A 21,803-nucleotide genomic window follows, 5' to 3' on the forward strand; every position below is an offset into this window, starting at 1 on the left:
ATTCAGACCATCTTCTTTTCCCGCGTCATAATAGATACCATTTACATTATTATCAATAATCAAAGGCCATTTATTTTGTGGATTTTATTATCATTAATCAAAGACCAGGCTTGCGCAATTCAATATCATCAATAGTAATTATTTTTTGCTATATGAAAGACCGACTTGAACAAAAGCAACTCATCCAAACACACGGCATTGCATTACTATTTAAAAAGTCTCCCTGAATGGTTTTGAAAAAATTAAATCATTTTGGTGAAAAAATTGGTTCAGATTTTTTATAAAAAATGCGCAACCCTATACTATTCACCAAAAAAGTGGCATACATAAGTGTGACAATGTTCTATTTATACCTCTATTTCTATCTATTATTGAGTAATAAACATTCTGAGTAATAAATATTAGGAATGTGACTAAGTTTGAATGGGTTGAATTTAAGATGTTTAAAAGTTTCTAGTGATTAAATAGTATTAAGTTGTGTTAGGTTGGATTTTCTATTTTTTTTAAAGTGTTTTGGTCACAAGTCATCTATAGATAATGACTTGAATATGCCATTAATAAGAACATTCAAAAGTATATTAATACTTGACTTAGTATAATTAACAATTCCTTATTATTGTAGAGGTAGATCCTAATATTGCAGGAGCATATCAGAATTGATCTCATATTGCGAGAAAAACATTCCTTGGTGGCATGGCTAATTGGTGTTTTGGCTTTCACTTGTTAATGGGTACATGTCATCTACAATGGTACTTGGTGTTAGGCCAAGTCCAAAGAGGTTGATTCCAAAGGAATTGACTAAAATAGTCAACTAGAAAGTCAACCCAAGAGTTTAACCATAAACCTTAGAAGATGTGTATCCTTTCAACCTCAAGTCAAATAAATGGATAAAGCTAAAATTCGAGCTATCATTGAGGTGATGATCACCTTAAGGATCTCAAATAGTGCACGGTCATGTAACCTCAAGCCGAAATAGGTGAATGAGACTAATATTAAAGTTAGATAAAGATATTGGCCTGAAGACCCCAAAGAGTACACAACACTTCAAGCAGATAAGGCTAAATCCTTCGCAATGTTAGCCTTTGCACTTAGCTGATATGTGGAATAATCCTTCACAAGGTCTTTACACATTTAGTACGTTAAAAACATTTTTTTTTTAAGTTCTTATGAGTAAGTCCTACTATTGTATTTACCCTTGTTTAATACCTTTACTCGGCTTGTATGTAGTTTTTGCAAGTAAGCACTCTAATTATTTACCCTTCAACCTTTGCAAGTTGAGCAATGCAATAATGGTTACTCTAAACTTGACATAATAGCTTCGCATAAGTAATTTTCGTCAGCTTGAACGATTGCTTTGTATAGTCTGCTAGATAACTCGACGTGTGCAATTTTTTGTTGGTTAAAGTTGTATTCATTATGAACATTTATCCCAACAATAAAATAAAAATATATAATTAATCAATTGCCTAAGTCTTAATTAGAAGACCTCTTAGTGTAATGAGGATCACACCTAGGTTTTTGGGTACTCAATCAATTGCCTAGGTCTTGATTGGTCAATCTCTTATTAGAGTGAGGATCACACATAAGTTTATATGTTATCGGCCAATTGGTTAGGTCTTAATTGGTTGACCATGAGGACTATGCATAGGTTTACACATAATTAGTTAATTCCCTATGCCTTAATTTATTAACTTCTGTTTGGACTAAGAATCACACCTAGGTTTGGAGGCCTATTCATGTATTCAATCAAGACAAATGCATACAATGTGTATGACCACCCCAACAATGGTACCATGCATGGCTATCACTAGTTTTCCAAATATATGAACTTTTATAGGTGCAAAAATTATATTATACTCATCCCAAAATAAGTGTCATCCCATATTGTTTCACATAGACCAAAACAAGTTAATAAATAGATTAAACAGAACAAAAATTTTATAAAAAAATGTTATTAAATAGATGAAAGATAATAGTATCAATATTACATTGCAAAACTACCCATGAGGGGAATAGTTAATCATTTGTCCATGAGGAACATCTTGGTTGCTCTACAACTAAATCAGGTCATCTAGATGTCATTCGATGATCATATAGAGGTGCATTTGTTTTGTGACATATACTTCACAAGCTTCTTCCTTCGAGTTGATAGCCAAATTTGTACTCATCTACCAAAATGGGTCTTATATTAGTTTGATCATGTCCAAGGATTTTCTTGATACTCCTGTACTATTATAATGCATGTTTCCACTTGTGTAGACTCTCACACATAACTTCACTCATTTTTACTCTCTAAGCTCACATTTTGACTTAATCGTTGGAGTCTACAGAGGTCTTGCAACCAGAGTCATCCACTATGAACATTATGAGCTATTTGACAAATAACTGGATTCTCCTTCCTTGTTACCACCACACAAGGACATAGCCACATTAGTGGGAGAGGGAGGGGGCTTGCCCCCTAACTTTTTCCAAATTGAAAAACTAGTAGTCTATTATATTTTAAAAAAAATCAGATTTTTTATTTAGTAAAAGAAATATGATCTAAAATTGGATATTATATTTTATTAAATTGTAATTTTCATAAAATTAATTTTTATCTCTTAAACTTTTTCTAAATTATAAAACCAATAGTAATATCACTTTTTTAAAAAATAAATCTTATAAAATCAATTTTTATTTCCTAAATTTTTTTAATTATAAAATCAATAGTAATTTTATCTAAATTTTATATTTGTTAAAATATGTTTGAGATTCCTAATAAATATTCAAACTTTGTGCTTGCTCCTTAATACATATTTTGTTTTGTTTTAGCTCCCTAATAAAACAAAAAACTTTATTTTTGGTCATTGGCATTTTTTTTAGTCCATGACAAACTACCGAATTTTCTATTTGCTTCCTGGTAAATTTTCTTCATTTGTTATTAGTCCATTTGAAAAATATTAATAACAAATGATTTTTTTTATTAGGAAACAAACACAAAATTTACTAATTTATTAAGAACTAAAAAAAATTCACGGGCCAAAAATAAAATTATTGTTTTGTTAGAGACTTAATGTAAATAATTTTTTTTATTAGGAGACAAACATAACATTTAAGTATTCATTAAAGATAAAAAACATACTTTAGACTATTATATTTAATCACATTATATAATCAATTTTTTTGTGTTTTTGGTCTTTGTTAATATCTAATTATTAAACTCTATTTTATTGCAATCAAAAGATTTTTATTTTTCAAATATCTTATAAAAATGTTATTGAATTTATTAGAGATTGCTACAATTTCCAAATTATGGAAATGCACGATGACAACCATTATAGTCACAAATTGTGACATTGGCAAATGCTTAAAGACATGGCATGAAAAAAATATATTTATAATTTTTCATATTTTATATTTAATGTTTTAATAATAAGACTACACTTGGTAATTAAGATGGAATAAGTCACATCTATAATAAATAAACAAATTTAGAATTGTGTATTGGGACTTGCATTCTTGAAACAATTTTATTTTATTCAATTGTGTGAAGACTAACGTGAATTTACACTGAAACAATTTATACTATCAACTCTTTTGATGAGTAAAACTTTAAAGAATAAATTATCTTTCTAATTTTTAGGTCTAGAAATTAAGCTTGAACTTTTATAGTTTATATCTGATCTATTTTGCTATCAGATAAATGCTTTTAAGATATCGATTTGAGTTTTTTTTTTAAGAAGAGATTTAATTTAAAATAATTTCATATCTCTCTATCTTTAATTTAAAATAATATATCTTATATATATTTTTTGGTGAATCATATCTCATATATCTTTATATTGTCTTCAAAAGCTTCCTAGTTTAAGAGAAAAATAATTCCTAAATAATGAATTTGTCAATAAGCTTTTTCATTTTTTCATGTCAATACGAACTATGAAATTTAGTTAAAAATATTAAAATATACACATCAAAACTCCGAGAGAAAGAAATGGTGAAGGTATTGAAAAAAATAAACACAAAATAAACGAGTAGAGACCACCTTGTACAAAATTTATTACTGGATTTGGTGAAAATAATTGTGATTTATTATTTCCTTACCTTAATTACAAATTGTACCATCTAAATTTTATTATTTTACAAATTTCATCATTTAAGTTTTATTTTTATCAATCTTGTCACATAGAATTTTAATTTTTGTATATTTTATCACCATTAATATGTCAAAAAAAGATAATGATAAAATAAAATGATGTCATCTTGTTACCAACTTGATTGTAAAATGTATAAAAAATTAGATAATAAAAATCATAGAATGTTGAAAGTTAAATGATAAAATTTGTGGAAAAAACTTGATGGTAAAATCCACAAAATTAAAAAATTAAGTGATAAAATTTATAAAATAAAACTTGAGTGATAAAATTTGTAAAATAATTAAAGTTTAATGATAAAATTTAAAATTACCTTATCAAATTTTCATCAGTTTTTAATTATTAAATTTATGCCATAAATTTAATTTGCATTAATAATACTTGTTTTTTTTCCTCTGCACTAATTAATTTCTCAAGTCTCAGTTAATTAAAATTTAATTGGTAAATGATTAAGTCTTTATTTAAAAGTATGGGCTACTTTTTTTGTATAAAAGTGAGAGAAAATGAGTAAAAAACTACTAAAAATACAACTGTGAAGAGCACTTGTCTGTAATTTTGCTTTCAGACAATTTCATCATTAATAATAGCATGTGTAAATCGAGATGTTTCAACAAGAAGGATCCGCCATCAACGGAAAATATTCGCTTTATGGTATATTTTGGTATTAGAAAAAGAACAACGTATTGTAACAATTTTTCAAAAAAATATTTCAAAGCCCTTTAGTATGCACACTTGCTAATATATTATATATCTGTGTTTGAAAATGAATCCTTTTAATAATTCGGTTGAATTTTTTTCTTCTCGAACTTGAATGATGTAACACACCATTATTTATTCTGGAAAAGTTATGTTGAAACAGATTTTGCCCATAAGGTGTTTTATTTCATATGGATGATTTAGCTCAACTATCTACGGTTATGTGTCCCATATATTATGGATCAATATTTATTGATGTTTAAGATTAATCTATATGTATTAAATATTTAATAAATATAAATTATTATTATATTTGAATTAAAACATTTTTATTTTATATTTGTTATGATGAATTACTATTATATCTATTACTTTTTACATACAAGAGAGGTAGCATGGAAGCCTTATAGACATCACCTCTTCCTTACATGAAAAATAGATAGCAAGCATGTCAATTGATCACATTGTATTGTATATAACTTGCTAGGATTTATTGAATTTCAATTGAGTTTTAGAACTCCTCAATAAGTCATAATTAAATAATTCTATAAAATATTTTGTTATCAATCTACTTTAATTAATTTTATTTTAAATTATATAAATATACTGTATAAACAACTTACTTTTGAAGAGTTTCTTTAATGTTACTCTTTATATATTTTCTTCGAACACTTTTTCCCCTTGTAATTATCTGTACTATTTGTTTTAGAAAGTAACATGATCTTTTTTTTTTCGAGGATTTATATTTTATACAATTAGATAGTAAATCATTGTCGTGTAATAATTATGTAACATTTTTATGTCTATAATTTCATTTTCCCAGCAACCATTGCCTTTGGATATAAATTAAAGCTGAAGGCAAATTAAACTTTCAATTAACTGCCCCATTTAAATTCAAGGACTCATTTGTTTTACTGTATGTTTACTATATATATATATATATATATATATATATATATATATATATATATATATATATAATATATTCTTCAAACTCTATTTTATTCTCTTTTATAGTTTTCTCAAAATGAAGTTTATAAATTATAAATGGCAAGGTTAATACAAACAGGCCCTAACTAAGATGTCAAACAAAAATGATCAAAATCCGGGGAGGAAAGAGAGGACCGTTGTTATATTATGTGAATGTTGCATATACTTCATTTACAAGGTTTTTTTTTATAGAAATTTATTAATTTTTTTATAAGACTCTTTTTAATTTTTAGATATAATTATTTTTTTATACTTTTACTTAATTATTTTTTCTCTAAATATTAATAAAAAATAATTAAATGAATAAAAAAATAAAATAATAATAATTTTAGAACAATAATATAAATAATTGACCTATTTAATGTAATTAATTAAATTAATTATTTTTTTATAGGGGATGTGAATTAGTTATAAAGTGTTATAATTTGGGACAGATAAAGTATAATAAATGAGAAACGGATAAAAATGTTTGAAAGGTGGGGACAAAGATGAATGCACAAGCAGCAAGAAAGGTGGAAATAAATGGGAGGCCATGAATTGATGGAGTCAACTACAAATTATATAGCTGCAGATTTGGTTTCTTTCTTTGAGTTGTTCTTGTGCTTCCTTTTTAAAATTATACAATTTTAATAATTTTAAAAATTAAATGTTATAATTAAATATTAATCTAATTATCCCGGGATATTATTTTCATGGGAAGAGATAAAAAAAAAGTCAAATTCATATATTTTCTGCTTTTAGTGTTGGGTGGGGTTGCAACTTCAGACTTTTATAGGTATGTTTCAATTGCTAACTTTCTTGAATTGCCGCAGAATCCTATATCTTAATTGGCTTGGCTCCATACATTTGGTCATAGAGAACTCCGTGTAATTATTTGCATTTATTCTGTGTAAAAAGTAGTATCCAGATTCAAATAAGATAATGCTCCCACGTTAAACTACTCAATACTTGAGAAATAGTAGGAGTAATATAATATTATTTCTGAAAAAAAGAAGTTGTTGAGACTTAGAGAGAGTTACCCTAAAGATAATCAAATTTTTTTTAAAATATTAGTCATCAATAAAATTTGATGAATATTTTACATTAATTATATCATAATAAAAAATAATAATTTTTTATATAAGTGGACAAAAATTTAAAAACTTATAATTGGACTTAAAAAATGGAAATCACATGAAATTTCAATGGAATGTAAAGTTACTTCTTTCTCAGAATTTTTTTTACTTCTTAAATTTTCTTTCCTACTTGACTAGCTGATTTTATGATTTATACATGGAGGAGTTGTTTACATTTCAAATGGGCAGTTTTCACCACTTTCATGTACCGTGGTTGTTATGAGAATTGATATTTGATACCAATAATGTCATCTAAGAACTATTTGAATTTTTGGATGATAGTTTGGTAGATTTTTAATCAAACAACTAATGCAAATACTTCGGTGGGTGTTTGGATAATTTTGAAGAATTTAAAATTTTAAAATTTCAATTTCTTCGAAATTCTTTCATTTTTATTTGTTTTTGTTTGGTTAAGGTATATATTCAAATTTTTTCATGTTCAAAATTTTGTGTTTGAATAGAGTAATAAAAAAATTATTTCATTTTTTTTTATTTTGGACAAAATAAACAAAATTCTTCCATTTAAAAGTTTGTATTTAAATAAAACAATTAAATTTCCGTGGTTTATAAATTTTAAAGAGAAGAGAAAAGGGGAGGGGGGAAGACAATAATTTTGATTTTTTTAATTTTTTTAGAATGATTGACTTTTAATTTCTTTTTAGACATTTTTTGACTTTAATTAATTTAAATTTCCTTTTAAAACTATTAAATTATAAATTTCATTTAATAAAATATCTAACAATAAATTTTAGTCAAAATAATTTTAAATTCCCTTAAAGATACTTTCCCCTTTTTTAAAAAATACTTCCAAATTCTAAACACACAATTAGTGATTTTGCTAGACTTGGGTCATTGGAATAACTTAAAAAATCAACCTATTTGATTTTTCAAATAAATTTCCAACTTTTCAATTTATTGAAAAAAAATTATGTCAAGAAATTAATTAATTCATAAGCTTTATAACTTGACTGTAATTTTTTTTATAAATATAAACAATTATTTGACTACTTCAAAATAATTTAACCTAATAATAATAAGAGCAATTTTATGGTACTACTTCAAAACATTTAAGAATTTCAACACTAGTATTATTAATAAACTCTCACTCCACTCTCTTTCTTAGTATCACAGTATATCCAACTTCATTTAACTATTGTTGCAAAAAAATTATCGTATGAAAACTCATAAGAACTCTCTATTAATAATTAATAATTAAAAATTAAAAATATAAAAAAAGATACTGGTACATACACAAAGACACAGACACTATATATATGTACCTAGGAGGCATGTCAGAACAGAGAGAGAGCGTTGAAAGTTACATGAGTATGGAAATCTATATGTCCATTATGGTTTCCATGAGCATGCTTTAATCTTCTCTCTGGTCACAGTACAAAACGTAAAACAGACACAACACAAGCTGAGTTTTTGTGTGTAATTTCATCATCATCATCATCATCTTTGATCCACCACACTGGAAAGTGAAACAACTAGAAAGCGACTTTCGTGGGCCCCTCTTACAAACTGGACGGTAAAGATAGATACCATGCTTTTTCATTTTTTTTTCTTTTTCTCAGGTCTTTTTCTCTACCAAACGCTGTTATCATCATTCAACAATGTCATTTTACCCTCCAATATAAATGCTTCATTTTGCATTTGTCTTCAGCCTTGGCTTTTCAAATGGGAGGAAGAATATCCAACTTTTTTGTTCTCTCCCTGTCTGTTCAACCATCACCATCATCATCTGTTAGCTCCTGAATCTGTTGTTGAATCAAGGTATGAATGAATGTATGATCTACCCTTTTGGTCAACTGAGTTTTCTTTGCTATTTGAATTTATTTTTGCACTAGCTCATCTTCTTTTCTATCCTTTTTGATTTGCATTGTTATTGCCTTTTGACTTTGTTTTCCCCAAGAAAATGAATGGCCTTTGTGGTTGATGCTTTTTTTTCTTTCTTTTATGTGTTTGTTTCAGAGGCTTAAAAAAATGAGAACTTTGGGGTAGGCTCAGTTGTGGGTATTGACTGCTATAGATTCATTTGTGATAGATTCATTTGTGGTCAGCTTCAGTGTTTTGTTGATTTTGGGAGTTATGTGTTTGTTGGGCTAGTTTCTCCTAATATTTTCTGAAAATTTGAGGCATTTTTATTTCAGTCATTAGTTTAGATTTCTTGCTAGTGTTGACTGTCTTCCCACTTCCCAGTAGATGTAGATGTTTTAATTTTAGAGCATGGATAGTATAGAGGGGTGATGGTTATAGAATGATTCAAATCTTAAAATTAAGCATCTAGCAATTCACTTGAAAAGTTATCAAGCCGATTAGCTGAATGATATATATATATATTTTTTTTTTAATTCTTGAGGTCTAGGTGGAAAAAATTGTTTATCACACTTTATTTATTTTTCATTCTAGTTAATTCAGCAGCAAAATGACATGTGTTAAACCTAACAGGTGTTGCAGAAACAAAATATACCTACTTTTCATGTCTGATGTACATTCTCCTTTGGAACATTTCATAACAAAAATAATTACAACTTTGTGATTTCTTTTTTGTTGTATTTACATAAAAGAATTGATTTGCTTGATAAAATTAAATTCTTAATTAGTTGCACAGCATTATTGTTGAGTAATTAATAGTCCAGTGACTGGCTTTGTTGCATACCGATTATGGACACAATGGATTTGATTATTATTCTTTAAGTGCAATCTTGGCTGTTTTAGATTAATTGCATATTGGTAGCATAAGTTTGCCTACCTTGATTTATTTATTATAGCACTGCTTCTGGATTATAGATGGGCATACAAAACATCCAGTAATTAATGTGTGCCCCCAAGTTTCATTCTACCTTCTCTGTTTGCTTAACATATAGTTATGTCTTAAACCTTACGGGATAAGTTTTAATAATATACTCAGTAGAGTGCAATTCTATTAGTTACATATGCCTCAGCTTCTGAGGACTAACACAGTTTAAATCCTGGATTGCAGACTAATCTAGTGTTGAGTTATTTTGGTGGAGTATTAGAGCCATAGAGACGATGCCTATTGTCACTAAAGATATGGATTCTGCATTCCAAACTGCTGGAGCAAACCCGTATCCTTACAACCATTTTCTTTCAAATTGCTTTATAGTTTGTGTTAGTCTGTTGAATAGGTAGTAGTTATTTTTTAGTTCAGCCTTTTCATGCTAAAGAAAATAAAATTTGTTTTAATTTCTAATGACAAAGGCACCAAAATGAATAGCTGGTTAACTTGCATTAGCCCATGTCTCATTGGTTATGGAGAAAAAAAAAGAAAGATAGGATATGATAGGGAAATAGGTTCTTGTATTCTAATAATGATATATTTTAAAATAGTTGGGAAGCACATAAAAGTCTTGACCTGGAGACTTATATTTCTTGAGTTTTATTTTTAAAGATGTCTCTTAGCTCTTCCAGATTTGTGTTTCATCTGTAAATTTTATTTTTAAATCCATCACATTTCTTTTTTCAAGTTTCTGTTTTGTACTTAACTTAATGTTCTTAGAGGCTTAGAAGTTTGGTGTATTGAGAACCAGAGGCTGGTTTCAGTGTCAAATTCAAGCCATGGAAAATTCTATACTGGAAGTGCATACTTAGTCTTGAATGTAAGATATTGCTCACTTTATTTCCCCATTGATCCTTTTAAATTCATGAAGAATTTGATGGCCATATCTCAATTAAAATCCAAAGTTTCAACGATTATCTTCATCATCTTTTCCTCATTTTGCTATCCATTTTTGAAATTGAATCCATTACTTCTGGGGCCACCTTCACCATATTGATATTTTAACAATTCCCTGTCAGTATGAGCTTTATTTTCATCTAAATTCTCTTGGCATACATTGATCCAGACCTTTTTACATGTTTGTGGAAACAGGCAGTCTTTCCAAAAATTGGCCCTCCTCAGTATGACATACATTACTGGTTGGGAAATGAAGCAAAGAAGGTTTGTATCCTTTCTTTTTTAATTGTCTTGCTTGTTGTGATAATAATATATTACTGTTAATTTTCTGCCAGTAAAGATTTTTAGGCTGTATATACCCTTAGTCCTTTTTCCTCAATTGGTTCCTCATTCTTTTTACTCACAAAGTGGTGTGGTCCTCCGTTTTTCTATAACATTTCTTGTCTAAGTTTCTCATCATGTTTACTATAATCTATTGTTCTCTTATCTGAGAAGGGTGACACTGTATAGAAATGTAATTTATCCCATTGAGGGAATGTGAAAGTGAAACTGTAATGACTAATATATAGTTTCGAGATTTCCTCAATAAAACTTGCTTGATGTGTAATTTCTGTTTATCCAACAGAAAAATAAAGACTATGGGTGTGTATTTGTTTATCTAAAATTTGTTTGGTGATTTAAATGTGGTTAAATAGACTAAGGAAGGTAATAGGTGTATTGGAACATTAAACGGTGAACATAGTTTTTAAGTTAGTATGAATATTGAAGTGTTGACTGTGATTAAACAGAATGATTAGCATTGTTTCACAGTCAAGTAAGTGTTTACAGGTAGACTCAAGCTTGGCATCAGACAAGGCACTTGATCTGGATGCAGCCTTAGGATCGTGTAGTGTTCAATACAGGGAAATTCAAGGCCAAGAATCGCAGAAGTTTCTGTCATACTTCAGACCTTGTCTAATACCCATTGAAGGGGTGTTTACTTCAAAGCAGGGGAACTTGAATGGTGAATACCAAGTTAGCATGTATACTTGCAAGGGAGACTATGTTGTTCACGTGAAAGAAGTGAGTTATTTCTCAAGTTTGATAATTAACTGCTTCTGTTGTTTGATAGTGTGAATCTCCTCTCTGCCTATTCCTCTTTCTGAAAAATTTAGTCATGGACAAAAACTTATTGTTGTTAGGAAGTCCCACATCACCCGCCTCAATTCTTGGGATGCAAGTTATATATTTGGTGGACAACTTCACTTAATGCCAATTGATTTTAAGATGGAATTTAACATGGTATCATAGCTTATAGCCAATCTTGGTAAATTGCTTGTTCTGGCAGGCATCTGTGGAGGGTGTTAGGAAAGTCCCACATCGCGTGCCTCAATTCTTGGAGTGCAGCTTATATACCTGTTGGACAACATCACTTCATGCCAATTGGTTTTAAGATGGAATCTAACAATTGTGTCCCCACATAATACTATATGATTTACAAATTATTTTAAAGGGGGGTTTTGACCATGGTTTTTATGTGGGGATGAAACAATGATTGATAGCTTTAGATGATAATATCAATGATGATCACTGCTGAGCTTATACATGTTAGGTTCCAGACAGCATAGCTCTCATTACCATTTTCTTTTCTTTGCTTTCAGACCATCAGTTGCTTGACTTTTGACATGTATTTCTTATAATACTTGTCTACATGTCTTTATGTTTAACTGGAATTTGATTAGTATAGCCTGTCTAATCAACTACATATTCGTTAGGTGCCATTTCTAAGGTCATCATTGAATCATGAAGATGTATTCATTCTTGACACTGCCTTAAAAATCTTCCTCTTCAGTGGGTGCAACTCTACCATTCAAGAAAGAGCCAAAGCTTTGGAGGTTGTTCAGTATATCAAGGAGAATAAGCATGGAGGAAAATGCGAAGTGGCAACAATAGGTTTGAATATAACACTACTTTTTTTGGTGCTTATTCCTGTTTTGTGAGGGAAGATGTTGCAAATCATAATTGTACTATTGTAGAGGATGGAAAATTTGTTGGTGATTCTGATGTGGGTGAATTTTGGAGTTTATTTGGTGGTTACGCTCCCATTCCTCGAGATTCGCCTTGTGTTCAGGAATCTGAGACTCCTCCTGTAAAGCTATTTTGGTGAGGTTCATACATCTATGTGCGTAATGTTTGTGTGTTGATGAACCGTACTTGCCGAACCTTATTTCTATGTTAAACATACAAGTTTGTTTTGAATCAATAATTAACAGATTCATATTGATAGTTCAATGATCAACTTAATGGCATCACAGTTTATTGACTAACCCGAATTATTTTATTAGTTGGTTTCAATGGAAACCAATATGCTTCAGGGACGTGTGAAGGAGAAATAGTAAAAATGAACTGTTTACTTCAAGAAATGTTACTCTTAGCTAAAGAGTGGTTGTTTTCACATCTTAACAGGATAAATTTACAGGGAAAACTTTGTGAGACTGGAAGCAATGCATTCAGCAAAGAAATGCTTGAGACAGAAAAGTGTTATATGTTGGACTGTGATGGTGAGATTTTTGTCTGGATGGGAAGGCAGACTTTATTGACAGAAAGAAGAACAGCAATCAGAGCTGTAGAAGTAAAGACTCTCTTCTTTAAGTTTCCTTTTGTTTCATAGAAACTTAACTTCATTATATCCTAACTTTCTAATGCATGTTATCAATTGTGCTTGCCCATAAGCATTGCATTGAGGGCATTGCCTGTGCTCACTATTATGTCCATTTTACTAGGAATTTGTCAGAAATGAAGGCAGGTCAAACAAGACTCATTTGACATTTTTATCAGAAGGATTGGAAAGTACCATCTTTCGGTCATACTTTACTAATTGGCCTAAAACTGTGGAGCCTAGGCTTTATGAGGAAGGCAAAGAAAAAGTGGCAGGTTTAGTATGTTATGCATATTACTCTGTTTAAGATGTGTATGATTAGTGCGTCTCTATTATTCTTTTCTTTATATTTGTTTCTTCTGCCTCAGCCATATTCAAGCACCAGGGTTATGAGGTGAAAGAGCTTCCTGAAGAAGACAATGAGCCATCTATAGATTGCACTGGCACAATAAAAGTATCTTATTGCTCAAAACCTAGCTGTTTCTTTTTGTCCAGTGATATATTTGTCTTTTCCTGTGTTGTCTGTTAACTGAATACTGCAATTTCAGGTTTGGCGGGTGGATGGTGATGAATTGTCCCTTCTTTCAGTTACAGAACTGACAAAGCTTTACAGTGGAGATTGCTATATAGTACAGTATACATTTCCAGGAAATGGAAGGGATGAGACACTATTTTATGCTTGGCTTGGCTCCAAGTGTGTAACGGTAAGCACTAATCAAGGTTTTCTGTCTTTACTAAGTAGTTTTGTAACTTGTAATTCATACAAATGGATTAAACTGTTATTTAAGATTACAACTACAAAAACCAAGCCTTTTCCCACTAGGTGAAGCCGATTGCATGGATCAAACAACCCCTTCAACATTTTAGTGCGCATCATATCTATATTCTATACACAAATCATTGACCTCTAAACCATTAAATGATTTCTACTATATTGTTTTCTTGGTCTCCCTCTATCTCTATTTTATCTACTCATTATAGGTCTTCTCCACACATGCCCAAATCACTTAAATCAAGATTATACCATTTTTTCTACAATAAGTGTTACTCTATGGTCCCCAAGTTTCTCTCTAATTCATTCATTCCTATTATGTCCACACATCCAATGCCACATTCTCATTTCTGATATATTAAGTTTTCAGTCTCCAGTCCAATCCTTGCTCCCGGAGTAAGTCCTTGGGGTTGATCTCCAGGTTCTGGTTCTGCCTCATCTATATTCTCTTTTTGGGTTTTTAATGACCAACATCCAATTCCATATAACAGTGCAAGTCTTATACAGCTGTGTGGTAAAATTTTATAGGCTTGGACCATTCCTTTTTGTCATAGATAACAATTAAGACACTCCTCCATTTTATCTACCTTGCTTGATTCTTATGGTTTACATCCGCCTTTATTTCTCCATCGTTTTGTATGATGGGCCCTAGATGCTTAAACTGCTTGACTTGTGGTAAGGTACGGTCTCTAAGTTTCACTTATAAGCTAAAATCATTGTGCCTCTTGCTAAACTTATATTCCCTATACCCTGTCTTATACTTAAAACAAAATTAAGCTTGTCTCCACATCTCTATCTTCCCATTTATTTTCTTTATCGACTCTCCAACTCGGACTATATCATCCTAAAATGCATGCACTGAGGCACTGACTCTTACATATGCTCAGTAAACACATCCAAGACCAGGGCAAAATGCTAGGAGCTCTAAATTGACCCTTAACAGAATTTAGCTAATCCTTTGACAACCCTTGATGCAAAGCTATAGTTGTATGAAAAACTGTCATTATCAGAAAATTATAATAGGATAGTCAAATATCCTCTGTTTAGTTTTGGTTGGAACTTGCTACTTAGTTTGTTGAAATTACTGACCATGACATCTTGCTTGGTATTAATGTTTATAGAAAAAAATGATAAGTGCAATTTCATTTCCAGAAGTTGTCTAAAATTCTCAAATTTGTCTTCCATGTTTTACTCAGTTCTTCAACTTCTGTAACAATGATAAACTTTTAATCTCATCCTTTTGAAATAGGCTTGGTTAATGTTAATAATTCCTAACACAAACTGCCATTTTGTTCTATAATTTTGTTCTGCAGGAGGATAAAGCAGCTGCCATTTCCCACATGAGTACTATGGCTGATTCAATCAGAACTAGTCCGGCTATGGTTAGTGCTGTTCTTGCTCTGCTAAATCTTTCATAATGTGCTGATTGAATGTGTACAATAATCAAATTATAGTTTTGGGAAATATCTGCACAATTTTTTATCTCTCAACAGGTGCTAGCTTCCTGTTGCTGCATTCTGCATCTTGAGTACATTCATATAAAAGACATAACTTTCCTTCATATTACTATGCCTAATTATTCAATGTACATTGAATTTCTGTTCAGGCTCAAATCCATGAGGGTAAGGAACCAGCTCAATTTTTCTCAATACTTCAGAGAGTAATCATATTCAAGGTATGTGCCCAATATAATCTCATTTTTAAGTTGTGTGTAATATTAAAAAAAGTCACAAAGTCACGTGCTCCAAATTCTTCATTTTTTCCTCTTGTAAGGGGGGAACCAGTTCAGGATATAGGAAGTTTATAGAAGAAAAAGGTATAGTGGATGAAACTTACAATAAAAACCTGGTTACTTTGTTTCGGGTACAAGGTACAAGTCCAGATAATATGCAGGCCATCCAAGTTGATCAAGTAAGTTTCAATGATTCTGACTTTATCCACAGTGGAGCCCTTTTTATTATATCTTATCTCTAATTACCAGAAAAATGGACACCAATTACCAAGGCTTCAAGCAAAGCTATTGAATCCTCTTTTATCTTCTAAATTGCATTGGTTATTTTTCATTACTAACTATTTCAATATATGGACTAAAATACTAAGCACTTAAGTTCAACCTATTGTGCTCTATTAATGCTGATCTATATGTCAAATCTTTGATGACTTTCATCTGTTGGCTGGAACCAAAATAAAATTATAATCAGAATAATCTATTTTTTCCGTCTGTTGTGCTCGAAATGGTAGCTTTGAAACATATTTTGTTTGTATCCTGTTTTATTTTTTAATGTAAAATTTTATATTTTATGTAAGCATTTATTGACTATGTATCTAAATTGTTATAAGTTTCAACCTCCCTGAATTCATCGTATTACTACATTCTGCAAAATAAAGCATCTATCTATACTTGCATTGGTTATTTTTCATTACTAACTATTTCAATATCCTGTTCTTATTGAATATGGACTAAAATACTAAGCACTTAAGTCCAACCTATTGTGCTCTATTAATGCTGATCTATTGGCTGATATATATGTCAAATCTTTGATGACTTTCATCTGTTGGCTGGAACCAAAATAAAATTATAATCAGAATAATCTATTTTTTCCGTCTGTTGTGCTCGAAATGGTAGCTTTGAAACATATTTTGTTTGTATCCTGTTTTATTTTAATATGTAAAATTTTATATTTTATGTAAGCATTTATTGACTATGTATCTAAATTGTTATAGGTTTCAACCTCCCTGAATTCATCGTATTGCTACATTCTGCAAAATAAAGCATCTATCTATACTTGCATTGGTTATTTTTCATTACTAACTATTTCAATATCCTGTTCTTATTGAATATGGACTAAAATACTAAGCACTTAAGTCCAACCTATTGTGCTCTATTAATGCTGATCTATTGGCTGATATATATGTCAAATCTTTGATGACTTTCATCTGTTGGCTGGAACCAAAATAAAATTATAATCAGAATAATCTATTTTTTCCGTCTATTGTGCTGGAAATGGTAGCTTTGAAACATTTTGTTTGTATCCTGTTTTATTTTTTTATGTAAAATTTTATATTTTTTGTAAGCATTTATTGACTATGTATCTAAATTGTTATAGGTTTCAACCTCCTTGAATTCATCGTATTGCTACATTCTGCAAAATAAAGCATCTATCTATACTTGGATTGGGAGCCTATCTTCAGCTAGAGACCATAATCTTCTTGATAGAATGGTGGAGCTACTTAATGTATGTCATTTCAATTGACATATGGTGCTGGAAAGTTTTATCTATATGACAGTCCTTGCAAAGGAAGCATTTAATAATGAGTTTTTCATTTGGATTTATATTAAATTATAAGACAGTTCATTACTGCTTTCTATTGGAAATATTTTTTCTAATGGTGTTAACTTGTATCTCATTCCTTGATGCAACCTGCAGCCAACATGGCTGCCTGTTTCTGTGAGGGAAGGGAATGAGCCTGATATTTTCTGGGATGCTCTCGGTGGAAAGGCAGAGTATCCAAAGGGCAAAGAAATTCAAGGATTCATAGATGATCCACATTTGTTTGCATTAAAAATAGCGAGAGGTAAGAAAAACACCCTTTTAAGAAAAGTAATCTAGATCTCACTTGGTTTAGAACTATCCTGGGTGAAATGACAGGGAAACCATGTCTAATTGATGATTCTGTTTCTCACGCTCATTTGTTGGAGTTTTAACTCAGGAGACTTCAAGGTATATTGCTTCTACAATTTGAATTTGTTCATGTCACATGTAATAAATAACTATGTAAATACCTAATACATTTTACTAAGCTTGAGTTAATAACAATATTATTGCTGAAGAAGACTGAGATAAAACCCACCATGAGTAGCATTTCTAATAATCGTTTAAACTATCTGACTGAAATGTCAATAGAATCATTAGAATTAAGGCCTTTTATTCCCTCATAAAATCTATGAACTTTGTTTTTGTTAAAATTTTCTTGTGCATGTATATTATTTTAATGTGATTAATTATGGCCTTGATATAATATTTCAGGTGAAAGAGATATACAATTATACACAGGATGATTTAATAACTGAAGACATCTTATTGCTTGATTGCCAAAGAGAGATTTATGTTTGGGTTGGCTTACATTCGGCTATCAAATCAAAACAAGAAGTTCTTCATCTTGGCCTGGTACCTATATTGATCTCACTGATAGCTTTTACACTAATTGTCACACTGATGTTTTCACGCACGCAATTGAATCAATATGTCATTTCACTTATATATGGTCTTCATTTAGCCATTCTTTTTTACTACTTCACTCACTTTTATAATTACTTTGTACTTCTATTTTTTCCTGCATGGGTGGATCTCAACCACAGTCACTCTAGAACTCTTTGTCAATGCATCCAAGTGCTTCATGAAAATGCCTCTATACTAAACATGGAGTCATTGTTTATACATCTAATTCATAAAGAGCCAAGTTTGATAATTGTTTCTCCATTATTCATTATTCACTAATTTGGCAATCTCATCTTAGGAACTAGTTCTTATTCATCTATAAAATGAGCCATGTGATCAAACGCTACAGTTTTAATGTAATATGGACTTACTCTTTCCTGCCATATATGTTTTTCTTACAATGGAAATTGTAATGAGCAGAAATTTCTGGAAATGGATGTCCTTGTTGAAGGCCTATCAATGAACATCCCTATTTATATTGTAACGGAAGGTCATGAGCCACCATTTTTCACTCGTTTCTTTTCATGGGATCACTCAAATGAAAATGTAAGTCTTCTCCCTTCAAAATTATATATATTAATCATAATACTATGATAACTAATTTTAGGAAGTTCTCAACTTCTCATTGGGATAGTGGTGGAGCATTATAGCGACTTGAGGCAATCCCCTGCCCCCAACTTCCCAAAAAATATAGATTGATTGCCGAACTCTGCAAGAATTTTTTGTTATATAAACCGATGTTGATTTACCTATAAATGTAGTTTTCTGTTTTCATTTTCATTTATTCTCTTATGTACATAATGCTTTCTTCTGCATGCCTGTTTTTTAAACTTAGATAATTTATATTCTGCAAGTAGATAAATTTTTACATTTATTATGTACAACTTTATTCAAAGAATTGGAAATACAGTGAAAGAGGAAGTTTGAAATTTGACTCAGGACATGGAAACTTGTTTTGTCTATTTATGCTTTGATGAAAATGTCACATATATATAATTCAATTTTTTATATCCTATGATGGCAAATAAATCATTAGTTTAAATGACCCTACACTGTTGTTCAAGTGTTGTTAGATACTCGTTCTATTCTTGTTGTTCTTGTTTTCCCCTTATATTGTAGGCTGTTTCTGTTTCTTATGAATTCCACGACATATTTGTGCTCTTCTACTGGAAATGTATGTAATTAGTATAATTTGATATATTTTTGTGTTCCTGAGTAATGTGAATATTTAAGATTGTTTCCTCCCTCCTCCTTTCAACATGCTGTACTACATAGATACAAAATCATGACAAGAAATTTTGAGGGGGATATGGCACCTTTCTGGCATTACATGCCTTGGTTATATTTGTCACCCATCTTATAAAGTATTTTGAATGAATTTTGCAGATTGTTGGTAACTCATTTGAGAGAAAGCTTGCAATTCTGAAAGGAAAACCAAAAACTTTAGAGGTACCTGACTGGGTAGTATTAGAGTTATTATACTGATTTTTCTGGAAGATTTTGGTCTTGTTATGATAACTTAAATAATAATTTCAGAATGTTTTCAGCTCTGATCCTTTCCTTTGTCTGTCTTCTTTTCCTTTATCCAGGGACATAATAGAACCCCGTTGAAAGCAAACTCCAGGCCTTCTACTCCTAATGGACACAGAAACATTTCTGTTTTCTCCAATGGCCGTGGAAGAAGTAGTTCACCTATACTGAGTAGTGCAGGCTCAGATCTTAGGCAATCAGGTGATAGGCTTCTTTCTAGCTCTACTCCAGTTGTCAAGAAGCTCCTTGAAGGATCTCCTTCCCATGGTAGTGCCGGTAATAAGAATCCCTTTCATCAATTTATGATGTGAAATTTATATAGTTGGATAATGGATATTGTATTCCCCCAGTTCTTGAATTTGACTAAGTTATAAACCTATTTACTACTCAAATGTGCAACATATTCTCCCAAATTATAGTGAAGGCCAGTCAATGATCCTGTTCAATAAAGTTTAGGCTGAAATTTGAACCACTAAAATAATGGAAAGGAATGTGGAGTACTATTTCTCTTATATTCATTCAAATTTTATCCTTTTTCTTGCTATTTTTTTCTCACTGTTGTTTTTGTATCCCAGAAAAAACAATGCCACAGTCTGGTTCTCCAGCAACAGAACTGAGCTCATCTGACGAGACTGTGAGTTTCCCTCAAAAGGATAGAAATGTGGATGGTGAGAATATGGCAACATACCCCTATGAGCGCCTGAGAGTGGTTTCTGCTAATCCAGTAACTGGCATTGATTTGACCAAAAGAGAGGTACTGTCTGAACTCACTCAACAGTCTTGCTAGCATCTTCACCTTGCTTTTTCTTGCTCTTGGAGGATCAATTTGAAAGGCCAATTAATGAAATTGTCTATACATTATGCGGAACTTTTATTATATGAGATATAGATATGCATTCACTCTTTTCATGCTAGACAATTCTTTGTTTTACTCTCTATGACATTGACTGGAATCTACACTTTGTGATGAATTTAGGTATATTTATCTAATGAAGAGTTCCGCGAGAAGTTTGGAATGCCAAAATCTGCTTTCTATAAGCTTCCTAGATGGAAACAAAACAAACTAAAGATGTCACTGGATCTATTTTAGAGCAAGACCAACTAATGGCTGTGTTTTGTGGCACTATGTTACAACATTTTAGGATGATACAAATTTTACCTCATTTGTGCATTAAGCGTTTGAGCTTGAGTTGCTCCCCTTTTTGATATACGAGTCGTTGTATTTTTACCAACTTACTACATATTTATCTCTTCATTTTATCTCATAATGTAATATTATAAATATGATGCTTTTGGCTCATGCAAGTGGAACTATGTTCTATTTTATGCTTGACCCATCCATAACACTTATTTTTCACGTGCGTGTAGTTCAACAAATTTGGAGCAACTGGGATAATTTCCTCAATTGTTTGGAATTTATGGTTGCACGTACAAAAATGCCATAATTTTCCAAGGCTAATCCTTTGACAATGAAAAGCTGTGGCACGAAATTATGTTTTATACATGGACCTTGCTGAAAGCATTTCAAAAGGAATTTTCTATATCCTATCAGCAATGGCAAGTGAATCCGTTTTCTGATGCAGGAGCACATCTTTCGGCTGGTTTGGGAGTGCATGGTTGTTTTTCACATACATCAGTCTTAGGTTTTGTATCTTCTTTTATGGAGTTGTGTTGTGGCCTTAAAAGGATAAAATGAGATAAGATGTAATATTATATAATGAATTAAATAATAATTGAATGTACTAAAGATGTAATATTATATATATGACAACATATTAAAGTATAATAACGCAATATTTGTAAAATTAACAGAATAATTTAAATTATAGAAAATTATTTAAATAAATTTTAATGTATTATGATATTAAATATTTTAAATATAATAAATAAATTTTTTTATCAATTTAGAATAATATTGTATGTAATTCCTATCAAACATGGTTATTCATAAATCTCATTTTACTCCAAAAATTGTTTGTAAACATGCACTAAACCTCATTTATGGTTCCTTT

At 30.5% G+C, this 21,803-nt stretch overlaps 1 protein-coding gene across 1 annotated transcript; it reads left to right on the forward strand.

The window, feature by feature from the left end:
- The first annotated feature begins 8,246 nt into the window (after positions 1 to 8,246).
- Positions 8,247 to 21,122, forward strand: LOC114423566 (villin-1-like). Its single transcript, XM_028390378.1, has 24 exons — positions 8,247 to 8,462; positions 8,598 to 8,707; positions 9,918 to 10,023; positions 10,455 to 10,554; positions 10,827 to 10,895; positions 11,460 to 11,693; positions 12,386 to 12,563; positions 12,647 to 12,773; positions 13,077 to 13,242; positions 13,394 to 13,544; positions 13,638 to 13,723; positions 13,818 to 13,973; positions 15,355 to 15,423; positions 15,648 to 15,716; positions 15,815 to 15,952; positions 17,149 to 17,277; positions 17,470 to 17,617; positions 17,753 to 17,763; positions 18,070 to 18,210; positions 18,682 to 18,807; positions 19,648 to 19,710; positions 19,851 to 20,067; positions 20,367 to 20,545; positions 20,768 to 21,122. Exons 3-24 carry the CDS (start codon positions 9,968 to 9,970, stop codon positions 20,879 to 20,881), a joined length of 2,727 nt encoding a protein of 908 aa, XP_028246179.1. The 5' UTR covers positions 8,247 to 8,462; positions 8,598 to 8,707; positions 9,918 to 9,967; the 3' UTR covers positions 20,882 to 21,122.
- Positions 21,123 to 21,803: the final 681 nt, after the last annotated feature.

This window comes from Glycine soja, chromosome 8, assembly GCF_004193775.1.
Source record: "Glycine soja cultivar W05 chromosome 8, ASM419377v2, whole genome shotgun sequence".
Lineage (NCBI taxonomy): Eukaryota > Viridiplantae > Streptophyta > Magnoliopsida > Fabales > Fabaceae > Glycine > Glycine soja.

What these genes read in the sequence shown, in the direction of transcription:
- LOC114423566 (XM_028390378.1), top strand. Translation starts at nt 9,968, where the DNA reads ATGCCTATTGTCACTAAAGATATGGATTCTGCATTCCAAACTGCTGGA. An exon ending in CAGCAATCAGAGCTGTAGAA is followed by an intron (nt 13,243 to 13,393) that starts GTAAAGACTCTC and finishes CCATTTTACTAG; the next exon opens with GAATTTGTCAGAAATGAAGG. An exon ending in AGGCAAAGAAAAAGTGGCAG is followed by an intron (nt 13,545 to 13,637) that starts GTTTAGTATGTT and finishes CTTCTGCCTCAG; the next exon opens with CCATATTCAAGCACCAGGGT.